Source organism: Dipodomys spectabilis, unplaced genomic scaffold, assembly GCF_019054845.1.
Source record: "Dipodomys spectabilis isolate Male_0828 unplaced genomic scaffold, ASM1905484v1 ptg000235l, whole genome shotgun sequence".
Taxonomy (NCBI): Eukaryota; Metazoa; Chordata; class Mammalia; order Rodentia; family Heteromyidae; genus Dipodomys; species Dipodomys spectabilis.
Window position 1 is genome coordinate 795,838 of NW_024870912.1, and position 12,449 is coordinate 808,286.

General features: G+C 39.8%; 1 protein-coding gene across 1 annotated transcript; it reads right to left on the bottom strand.

Annotated features, from left to right (window-relative positions):
- Positions 1 to 540: 540 nt before the first annotated feature.
- Positions 541 to 4,239, bottom strand: LOC122124479 (chromosome-associated kinesin KIF4A-like). Its single transcript, XM_042699200.1, has one exon. It carries the CDS (start codon positions 4,237 to 4,239, stop codon positions 541 to 543), a length of 3,699 nt encoding a protein of 1,232 aa, XP_042555134.1.
- Between the last annotated feature and the right edge of the window lie 8,210 nt (positions 4,240 to 12,449).

The following is a 12,449-nucleotide window of genomic DNA, read 5'->3' on the forward strand; positions in this document are numbered from 1 at the left end:
AAAAATCTCATGGAATAATTGTGATTCGACAGGAAATTTATTTATTTAACATGTGAGAGTTTCATTTACTTCAGAGAGCTGGCAGACAATTAGGGGTCTTGTTCAATACTTAAAATCCAGAGAGTCAAAGTAGCCCCTGACTGCAGTGAGCATGGGCAGGCTCCTCCACTAAGCGGAGAGGACCTTGACAGGGGAATGCCTCAGTCTCATTTCCATCAGGAGATGGACTCAGCTGTTCACAAACAACCAAGAACTGGATGGTCTTGGCACTGGCTCCTGAAGATCCACTGGAAAGTGAGTTGATTGTTTATTCAGCAGGTGGCTTAAGAATCTTCTGGAGGAACAAAAAGGCATCTAGGGTAGAGGGTTGGAGACTGATGACCAACATTTATCTAAAGTCCCCTTCCTTGCCATAAAGACTTTGTCCCCTTTTCTCAAAAGGAAGAAACCCAAATCCACAGAACTCATTCAAGAACCCCCTTCTGGCTACAACCTGAAAGTGTCTCCCAAGGCAAATAGATAGAGATGATGGCCGTGACTTCAATAGGCCTCTTCTTCCATAGAAGAGCAGCCAGAGAAGAAACTGGTATTGCTGCCCAGAGTTCGCTTCTTTTTCTTCCCTGGGGCCTTACTTGGTTGGGATTCTATTGTTCTATGTTTCAATTCTGAGAAGCCAAAGGAGAGAGCAAGCGCAGTCTTGTTGAGCAGAACTTGATCCCCATCACACACCTCTTTTAGGATCTTGCTATTGGGAGTGGCACAGACAGGACTGAAGAAGCTCAGTCCTGGGGTTACCTCTGTGGGATCCTCCAATTTTGAGGAGTCTTCAGAATCCTGGGCCTGCTCACCACAATTGGAGCTACTGCGTTGGCTTTGCTGGCGATTCCGGCATTTTGTGGAGTCACAGTTACAGGCCACACTGCAGTCTGACCTTTGCCTCCTGCACCCACACTTCCTGTTTCCACACCAGCACTTGCAGGAGCATCCGTGGATGGTCTTCTGGGTCACCTTAGTTAATTTAGTGGGCTTCCATTCCTCATCGTCCCCATCACTGCCAGCATCGTCGTGTATATCTATGGAATTCTCTGAACAATACTTTAGTTCTTCCACATCCAGGCTTTGCTCCAGGAACCTTTCTTTAACCCGAAAAGGCTTTGGCTTAGGTGGGATATATTCAAAGGAAGAGTCTGGAAAGTGAATAGTATCCCTAAAATGAGATTTGTGTCTGCTGGCTACTTGGAGGAGGGTCAGTTTCTTCTTAATGACTTCCTTCTCTTGGAGAAGCTGCTGGTTTTGTTCACACACCTCTTGCATCTTCCTCAGCTCATCATCCTGACACTTCAACGTGGTTAACAGCTGCTGTTCCCTCCCACTAACTTCTCTTGATGCCTCCAGCTGGGTCTCTGCCATTTGGCTCTGCTGCAGCTGCATGAGAAGGTAAAGAATCTTCTCTTGGTGCTGTTGCTCTGCTCGGACCAGGTCAGCCTTTAACTCGGTCTCTGCCTCCGCAAAATGATTTCGCTCCTCAAACAGCATCTTCTGTATGTCTGCACAGCCTGCTGTGCTCTGCTTCACGCTGCTTTCAAGCTTACTGATCTGGATTTTTGAGGAAACCAACTCTCCAATTAAATATTTCAGGGCATATTTTGCTTCAAGAATTGTAGTGATATTCTCCCAGCGTTGTTTAGGCCTGTCTTCACTTTCTGCATCCAGGAGTTTTTGCTGGAGGTCAGCAATCTGAGCACTCCTGAGTTCCATTTCAGTCTCTAGGCCTTCAATCTGCTTTGTAATCGAAGCCTCTGACTCTGGAACTTGCTCATGAACCTGAGTACGTGAGAATGTATATCTCCGGAGTTTAGGAGGCAGATTCTCCCCACATTCCTTTTTTGCTTTGAGTTGAGCCACATCTTGAGCCAGGATCTTCCTGTCTTCAAGAAGGTCACTCAGATGGCGTTTGGCTTCCTCGGTACTGACCATAACTTCAATTTCACTTCCAAGCCAATTCTTCACTCGAGTTGCTGTGCTTTCCATTCCACAACTCTGTGTCTCTTTTCTTTTTCTGGCTACCTCCCCTTGCTTTTGGAGAGCGTCCTTGAGACGCTTGTTGGCAGCTGCTGCCTCCTCTGTTTTACGTCTGAGAACAGTGGACTGTTTCTGGAAGTTTCTTTCGAGTTTGAGCAGCTCATACTGCCTCTTGCGGTCTCTTTCTTTTAACTGGATTACTTCTTTATCTTTTTGGTGCTTCCACTGTCTAAACTTCTCAGCATCGTCCTTCATCTGCCTCATCAGCTGTACGCGGTGGTTTTTCATCATCTGTATCTCCTGATTCAGTTTGGAGACGGTACTCTCGGTGGATTCCTTCAGCTTCAGAAGTTTTGACTGTTCGTTTAGTTTTTTCTTCAAATCAGCTATCTGGCCCTCCAGCTCCTGGAGACATTTGCGACGGTGTTCACTCAGCTTGGCTTGGTTGACATCTTTCTTGGCTGACTGAAGCTCAAGAGATAATTCTTCCTTTTCCTTTTGCAGACTGATGATATCCAATTCTAGGTGTTTAATATTATCTTGGTATTGGAGCTGAATGGGCTGCAGCTGGCTGTCATTTTGAGTCATCTTTCTAGCGAGGTCTTCCTTCAGGACAAGAGCTTTATTCAGCTCAAGGAGCTCCTTAGATATCTGGGCTTGGCGTAGAGCATGTTGAGTGGTGAAAACATCAGACGACCTGCTTCTATCTGCATTGGTTTCTGCTTGACTTTCTGGCTCCAGGCTGCCATCCGTGGCTGTCTCTATACAAACAAGAGTTTCATCGGGTAACTGGGAAATTGCTTGTTGCAGGTTACAAATTAACACTAAATTTCCTTTTAATTCCTGGTCTTGTGAAGTCTCCACCAGCTTTTGAAGGTCTAGCTTGCAGGCTGCATGTTGCCTAAGCTCTTTGAGTTTGGCACTCATTTTTTCATTTGCTTGCTCTGTCAAAATGATTTTTTCCAACATCTGGGCTGTCTGGCCAGCTGCTTCACTCAGGCCATGACTTAGTTTTTCATTCTCCTCTATCAGGGACTGATTCTTTTCCATGAGAGACTGGAGATTCTCACAGGATTCCATATTTATAGACCCAGGGAGGGTCCCTCCATGGGCTTGTAGCAAGAGGACCTGTAGCTCTTGTACCTGTTGCTTAAGGTGATTAAGTTCAGCTGTCTGGGGATCAATATTAATAACAGGTTTGTTCTTGATTTTTCTTGCTCTGTCTGCATAGCGGAGGGTGTTTAAGGTTTCCTCTAGATTAGAGTCTGCGGGGCTCACACAGGCTATCATCAGTGTATGGCTATTGCCTCCTAGAGAATCTTGAAGCAGTCGAGTCAATTTGGAATCCCTGTAGGGCACAAACCTCCCCCTTTTGTCATCTCCCAGAGCACTGATGACATTTCCCAAGCACAGGAGGCCCCGGTTAATATTAATACCCTCTTTTAGCCGATCCCCTTCGGCCTTGGTTTTCTTCTGTCTTTCTGATCCAGCAAGGTCTACCAGATGTAGTTTGGAGCGAAAGCTGCAGCTCTTGTCATTTTTCTTCCTTTGTTCTATGGATATTGTAAAAATAGCATGCGATCGGGACGACTGGGAGTTCATAGCGGTGGAAGCCACAGTCCTGGAGTTGTTGCCCTGCTCCAAACAGGACACGGTGCTGGAAGCAACTGAAACAGTCTTTTCGGTCAGTCCCACGATCTTGATGCCTTCCTTAGGATCCTCCCTGATACTTATTTGTGAGACTTTCTCTCGAGGCGAACACAGAAGGTCCAGAATTTCTTCATTGTAGATCTCCAAATAAGATACTTTCTGAATAAATTCGAAGTCACTCTTTTCCCGGATTTCTTTGAAGAGCAGTTGTATCACTCGAGGAATGACCCCAACAGTTGGCTCATTCTCTTGCTCTGCTGTGTAGGTCCCTCCCATTGAATATGTTTTCCCAGAGCCAGTCTGCCCATAGGCCAAGACGGTTGCGTTGTAACCTTTAAAGATGCCTTTGATGAGTGGTGCTACTGCTGTATTGAAGACCTCTTCCTGCTCGGTAGAGGGATCAAACACGAAATCGTAGGTAAAACATTTATCCGTCCCAACCACCACTTGAGGTTCCCCAGGCACAAAGGACAGGCACATCTGGCAGCCCTCACTAATCTCTTTAGGGACCAGAGGGCGACAGCGCAGCGCCACTCTCACAGGAATCCCCTTCACTTCTTCCTTCATGGTTCTAGCTCAGCATCTTCTCAATCTAGGGTCCCTTCTTGCAGCCCTCCCGGGTCCTCCTGATCTCCTGTCTCAACTGGATCTTTAACCGCCAAATTTCCTAAGGATTCCAGAGGCATCAACCAATCAGAGCACACACAGCTTGTGGGCGGAGCATGCAGGGATGAGCCATCCTGAAGGAGGTTCTAGGGATGGAAAATGACTGGGCTGATGGGAAGACAGGGATGAGGTAGCCTGTCCCTCTTTCCTCCCCATGAAATATTTTTAGTTCACACTCGATGGTCTTCTCAGATGCTAAACAAAGATAGTAAACCAAGAGAGACTGATAGTAATTTCAAAAAACAACTGATATTTTGGGTGAGATTGTGAAGAAAGCAACTTGATACACTGGACAACCATTCATGCTATTTAATCATGGCAAATCTCATTGCAAATAGATGCATTCCATTTATGGCACATGTAAAACAATATATGAACTGTATTGAGTCACTGTGGCTTAAGTGGCTATGGGGAAATGAGTTCCATCTGTTGAAGCAGAACATCTGAGAAGTCATTCATTACATTTATCGGTATTCTGCTGATGTGGACATTAATGGAACTAAATTATACAGATGGCATTATAGAATGTAACACTGAAGAGCTGATGCACCAAGGGTACTTAACAAGCTGCTATATAAGAGGCGATTTTGTATTCAAGAGAAGAGAGGAAATTAAAAAAGACCAATAAAATGTTTGACTTTTTATTTATAGCTTTATTCTGAAACTATTTATTGACAGTAAAACAATTCTGAGTCTAGATTTTGGAGGGTGTAGAGTCATAGTGGTAATAATGAAAAGCATGAAAGGAAACAGGGTCTGCTACCACGGATCAGGTTAAGAACTTGCTCTTGCTTGATTTAATGGATCTTTTCTGCTTGTAATAAAATTGTATTGGTGCTCAGATTCCAGGAAAATTGAACTTAGTGGCAAATTAGATCTTTCTAACAAGTGGTGCTGGCTGGGAAGGTGGCTTAGTGGTAGAGTGCTTGCCTAGCATGCCTGAGTCCCTGGGTTCAATTCCTCAGTACCATATAAACAATAAATGAAAGAAATAAAATTTAAAAGGAAAAATTAGCAGGTGGTGCTGTGTACCAAAGCATGAAAGAAGGAAGTTAATCTTCCAACATTAGAAACAAAAAATTGACTCAAATTAGATAGGAGTTTTGAGTGAAATATTTCTCTTGAAGGAGTAAATTTTCATAAACTTGAGTTGGATAAAGCCTCCTAAGAAACAACAAAAAAGTAAAAGTAGGGAGAAATGAATAATATATATTTACCAAAATTAAAATTTTCTGTACATCCAGACAATGAGAAGACAAAGCATTAAATTAGAGAAAATAGTTATAACCATATACTTAAAGTGGACTTCTATCCAGAACATATATAAGACTCATGATACTAAAAAGATTAATGTTTCAATTAAACATACTTGAAGTATCAGAATATTTTTCAAAAAAAGGAAGATACATAAATTGCCAAGAAGTGCATAAAATGATACTCAATGGCATTCACTAATAAGAAAATAAAAATCTAAACCAAAAAACAATGAGAAACCAGTTCAAATCAATTTATTGAGACCTAGAAGCAAATGTCAGATATAGATATATGTTGTATATGTATGTATACACACATAATATGCATATAATGTGTTTGTATAGAAGTGGGGGTATTATTCAGTTATAAAATAAATTTGCTGGTAAATGGATGAACTTGAGATCTTCATATTCTTTTAAATAGTAGGGTCTATTATATATACCCAAGCCAACATGAACCACTTTCCATGAGGTTAGGATGACAGTCACACGACACTGCATCCAGCTAATGGTTAAGATATGGTCCTCAAGTTCTTGCCCAGGCTAGCTTGGAATTGTGATCTTCCCAATATCAACTTCCATTGTATCTGGGGTGACAAGCACGAACCATTGACATACAGCTATATCTATAAATTTTATGGACATTATGTTTGAGGTAGTAGAGAAAGCTGAATTGGAATCCCTTTCTTATTGCTTAGTAGATGTGTGCCGTACATAATACTTGTTGTTTGTGAATTGCATAAAAATTATGATTGCATCTAATGGATAGATCCCTGAAATGAAGGACTTGGAGAATGCAATCAGCATACTTTGTATAGCAAAAAAAACTTGAATACTTGATAGCTAGTATTTTCATGGATTTTATTTTATTTATTTATTGTTATTCTCTTTCAATGTGTAGATTTTTTAAATAAGTTTTTTATTGTGAAAATACTGTGCAGAGGGGTTACATGAGCAAGATGTGAGTACATTTCTTATCCAGCATTGTTGCTTCCTCCTTTGTTTTCCCCTACTATCCCTTCCCTCCCATCTCCACAACTACACTCCCCTGCCCTCCCCGCCTAAATTGTAAAGTTTGTTCTTCAACATAACATCTTGTACATCTCATTGTTACATGGGTCTACCTGTATCCCTATTTAAACAATTTTTCCCCTCCCCTCCCCAAATTATACCAACATCAAATACAGTGAAAACAAGGGTTACACTGTGGGACAGGAACATACAAAGCAAGAAAAATCGTGTGGTACCTTATAACTACGTTAGAAACAATAGCAAGAAAGAAAAAAACCACTTGTGTCCTTATCTTGGGGTTCATTTCACCTAATATCATCTTATCTGACCTTTTCTGCTTGTCTCAGACATAAACTAGTTATTGCAAATAAGGGAAACCATGGACCTATGTTTCTTTGGGCCTGGCTTACTTCACTTAATAAGCTCAGGGACAGTGCCCAGGCCCAGAGTTCAAGATCCACTACTGACCAAAAAATAAATAAATAAAATATGCTGAAACAATGTGTAGATTTTATTTATTTATTTATGTTTATGTGGTACCAAGGAATTGAACCCAGGGCTTCATGCATGCTAGGCAAGCACTCTAACACTGAGCCACCTTCCCAGCCCACTGTGTAGATTTTTGCAGTTATATTTTCTTGTGCTGAATCACTGCAAATATGCTTTAGTTTCCACAGTATATTCTATTCTCTTTTTTCACCTCAGTGAGTAGGTTTAGATTGTTTAATAAATATATTATTTGTTGAAACACATAATCAAGTCATAAAGAGACAAAAATCTATTCTCTATCACAATAAAAGTGCCAAAGCAAAGGGACAAAAAGCTAAGGAAATAAAAACCAAATAAGCAAGGAAATCAGGCTATGTGTGAATGAAAGAGGACAGGGCCAAAGGTTGCTTTGCAAACAAGTAATCTAGGAAGCAGGAAAGCTCATAGCCTCAGAGGTGAAGCAAAGCTGAAAAGCAGCTACAAGCCAGGAAATTAACAGGCACTAAACCGTAGTAGCTGGTATTTGCTTCCAGCTATGGAACAAATCTGTGTCTTTGGATTTACTCCCTAATGAGAAAGGTGAAGTATCTTCTCTTCTTTTTACATTGCTTAGCAGATACATTGGTTTGTCTAGTTGGAAGGATTTGTTTTATATAAATGAGATAGAACATATGTGTGCACATTTTTATCTACATGCACATATCCACACACATTTATGTATACACACATTTCTATCATATACTGTGCAAATTTCTTCCATAGTTAAATAACCTAAATGTTACTGTAATCTCTGTGTGTGGATGCTGTATTGAAACTCCTCTTACATGCTTCTCTCTGTAGAATCCATGGAAGAAAAATTGCCAGCATCTTTCATGTGTCTTGGATGCTGGTTTTTAAGAATGATGAAATATGTACACTTTAAAGGAGAACATGATCCTACACTAGACTTTCACTTAGGTTTTTCAAAGAGCTGCTCCATGGAAGCAGGTAAAGTCATTTGATGGAAATACACAGACTAGAAGACAGCAGTATTACCACTAGTACAAGCTCCTGCCCATCAAATGAATTGTCTTTACTCACAACTCCTGCTTTCTTTCTGATTAAAAGAATTGTTCATGCAATACCTCACTCCTGAAAAAAGGTCATTATGTACTCACAGTATGATTTGGCCAGACCTATTTGTAAACTTGGCTCTGAAATTTTTCTAATTATTATTATTATTATTCCTTTGGTATGTCATTTAAAAAGTGAACACTCTGTACAAGGATCCTTACCAGTGAACTACTTCTTCCCAGTGAATTATACTAATAGTTACAGTACTGGTTATGCAGCATCAGAGAAAAATGTGTTACAAGTCTGAAGGGAACTTTGGATATACCCATGTTAAGCCACTATCCAGAGTAATCTCTTTGTGTGATTATATAGCTCATATGAGCATGTTTAATGATTCTTTTAAAGCATACTTTGCATCAGTCTGTCTTATTATGAGCATATACACTGTAATCCTGAATATATCAGTGGCATAATCACATTAGTGAGGTGATTTACTTTTAGTGATATAACAAGTCACTAACTAAAGTTTTACAAATATTTTTATTATCTTTGAGTAGTTGTAGAAAGGAGTCGCTATTCATCAAAGCAGTTTATGAGTACAATGTGTTTTGATCAACATTCCCAATCCAGCCCTTCCCTTACTTTTCTTGATTTTTTAGGATATGTATTAAATTTTTGCCATTTAATGAAGCAACTTATATACAAAGCATCTTGATCTGTGTCACTCCCTTCCAGAACAAGTATAAAAAACAGAACTAAACTTGAGAGGATTTTTGTGGAAATTTCTAGCATCTGTAGCTACTATTTTGATGGAATTTTCCCCCAAAGAATAGTCTTCATTAATAGAAGGAATTTTTCTAATCTTAAATTGCATCCACATTTTTTTTTGTAGTTGTTGTTATTGGTCATGGGGCTTGAACTCTGGGTCTGGGAGTTGTCCCTCAGCTCTTCAGCTCAAGGCTAGTGCTCTCACTTGAGCCACTGTACCATTTCTGGTTTTCTGGTGGTTAATTGGAGATAAGAGTCTCACGGCCTTTCCTGCCAGGGCTGGCTTTGAACTGAGATCCTCAAATCTCAGTCTCCTGAGTAACTAGGATTACAGGTGTGAGCCACCGGCACCCAGCTTGCATGCATTTTTAATTTCCATTATTCAAAACATGGAATTGGATTGGACTAAATTTCAAGAGTATTATTTGTTATGTGTTTGCTAGACACTAGTACATTAAAGAAAACTAAGTATATATCTATTTTTACTTTCTCAGTGGTGATAATGTAATTTGCATTTTTATTTGTTACTAGTAACTGAAACAATTCTCTGCTACTTGGTAACATAAATATTTTCAAGAAGAAATGAGAAGATGAAGAACATTTGTCCTATCACAAACCAGTATGAGAGCACTATATATAAAGTTCTGTGGCTAACTGGCACAGAATGCTGATACAGGAACTCTGTCCTACAGTTGTTAATTCCTTTCAGAAACTAGAAATCTTTCCATGAGCAAGACTTCCTGGAGCCTGTTATTCAGTGTATATGTGTGATGGATTGGATAAGTGCATTACTTACTTCCTCTTAATTGATCCAGAGCTACTGTGTGAGTTGCTATTCTCATATGCACCCTCCAACTTAATATATGAGTCAGAGAGACACAAAGAGACTTGCTGAGATGTCATGCTAGGCAAGAACACACACAAGGTCATATGACAGAGCGGATATGTCACTGGCTCTGGAGGGATTCCACAGCTTGTGAGCCTCTGTGCTTCTTTGAGATCCTGCAAATAATAATGTGCTAAAATAAAAGTAATCAAGTGTCTGGTTTATCCTATAAGCCATTCCCATGTTGGGCATTTTTGCTGGAAAGCAAATCTTCTCTAAGGTGGAAAAGATTTATCTTAAGAAGGGGTTTCTGTACAAGTAGAATGAAAAACAAAGAAGTTATATCGTTTTCTCTTGATTTTTATTCCAAAACATTTCTGATAATCAACATTAATTGTGATGTTTTAATTCTGAAGTAAAAAGCTATCCAAAAATTATTTTATGATAGAAAATGATGCCAGCAACTATGTAGTTAAAAAGATAATTTTTTTCAAATAAAGATAAATAGCTAAAAGAATGTTTATAAATTTTCTAGCCAAATAAATTGTTCACTTTTTCCCACAAGCAAGTTTGTATGCTTCAATAAAGGGAATAAAACATGTACCTGGCAGCTCACAAATGTATACTAATGAATACCTTGGTTATCATGAAGAAGTTACTCTTATATTTGTCATGATATTTCCTTGTGGAAAACCACTAATGAAAAGTATTAACATTACATAATTTGAGCTAATGTTGCTCAGGACATGCCTCCTAAATTATTTCAGTGAAATTACAAGTATTAGACAGCATATCATTTAAGAAATACCATATTTTAGGAGATGTGTAATGGTTCACACTTATTATCCTAGCTACTAAGGAGGGAAAGAGTAGGCAGTCAGTCACGGCCAGTGTAAGAAAAATATTTAGGAAAGCTCATCTTAACAAACAAGTTGGACATGATGCTTCCTGCCTGTAATTCCCAGCTTATTTAGGAGAATTATGATCTAAGATTAGCCCAGACAAACAAGTGTGAGACCCTATCTGAAAAGTAACAAAGCACAAGAGGCTGGAGGTGTGGATCAACTGACAGAGCACCTTCTTAGCAAGTGAAAAGGCTTGAGTCCAAACTGCAGTAACTGTCAAAAAATCTCATTTCTATTATCTTTTTATAATGCTATCCAAATTATGCCTGATGTACTAAGAGAAACTGCATCTACAAGGCTGAAATGTAGCATTAGATTATGCAAAACAAGAATTTGATTTAGAGAGATGTATTAAGTGGTTGTTGCCTTTCCCCCATAAACTAATTAGTATATTTTCAATTGAAATCTTTCCTCCAATAGAATACCACAAAGACCTTCAATCCTCAACAATAAAGAACTATCAGGTAAGACACTTGGAAAGAAGTTGATCTCAGGGAACAACCTTTCATTGCAAAAGCTTCAAAAAATAATGGCAAAACGATTAAGGCTACTTATATGAGAACTCTAAAAATAAATCAAAGGAACAGAACAAACCAAATGTTCATTTAAGGAAAACCACTAAGGCTTGTAAGAATGATGTGGGATCTGTGGCTAGTTTGGAGCTGCTCCCTCCCTACTTCCTAGATCCAGGAAACATTATTGACTGTCCAAGGAGACATACCCAATCTGGAGTTTTATTAAAAGTTCCATTCCCAGGGCATAGTCAGATTGTAGCTCCCTAGAAAGTCCTTGATTACCATTTGATCAGACTGAGAATTTAACTCTGGAGAAAATGCCCAAGTCATGTTAACATCACAACTACCTAAGGCCAATTTCAGCTGGGGAGAAGAAGACACAGAAAAAAAAACCTAGGTATTACTTGACCACAATGTACACTGAAAATGTGATACGTTGCTGGCTCTCTAGGAGTTTGAGCACACTCATGGTTCAATGCATGCTAAATAAGAACTGGAAAAGACAGATTTCAGTTATTCACTTATGGCTGATGTGGTACTCTAGGCATAAAGAAATGGAAAGCCAAGGATAAATTTAAACATTGTAAAGGTGTCCTTTCTCATATAAATTTCCTTGACAAGTTCATTTTTCTTTTCTTTTTTTTTCTTTTTTGGGTCCGATCATGGGGCCTGAACTCTGGGCCTGGGCACTGTCTCTCAGCTCTTCAGCTCAAGGCTAGCACTCTACCACTTGAGCCACAGCCCCCTTCGGCTTTTTTTTTCTTCTGCTTATGTGGTGCTGAGGAATCGAACCCAGGGACTCAAGCATGCAAGGCAAGCACTCTGCCACTGAGCCACCTTCCCAGCCCCACAAGTTCATTTTTCCACATACTGTCTTGTACATCTCATTACAATTTAGGAGGGGGGAGAGTGGAGGGGAGTAAAGGGGTGGGGGGGAACGGGGTACTTGAGGACGTGGGAGTGAAGGGATGGTAGGGGGAAAACAAAGGAGAAGGCAACAATGCTGGATAAGAAATGTACTCATTACCTTGCTCATGTAACTGTAACCCCTCTGTACAGTATTTTCACAATAAAAAACGTATTTAAAAAATAAACTAAATTTCCTTGACAAAACAAAGAAGACGAAAGTATTTTAGGAAATACACCGATGGCTATTTAATGGGAACTCATCCTTAGATGATGATGATTCAGTAAGGAATAGTTGGAAGTCCTCAGGTTTAAAAGTGAAGCTAAGTGCCAGGTGCCAGTGGCTCACACCTGTAATCCTAGCTACTCAGGTGGCGGAGATCTG

What these genes read in the sequence shown, in the direction of transcription:
- LOC122124479 (XM_042699200.1), bottom strand. Translation starts at nt 4,239, where the DNA reads ATGAAGGAAGAAGTGAAGGGGATTCCTGTGAGAGTGGCGCTGCGCTGT.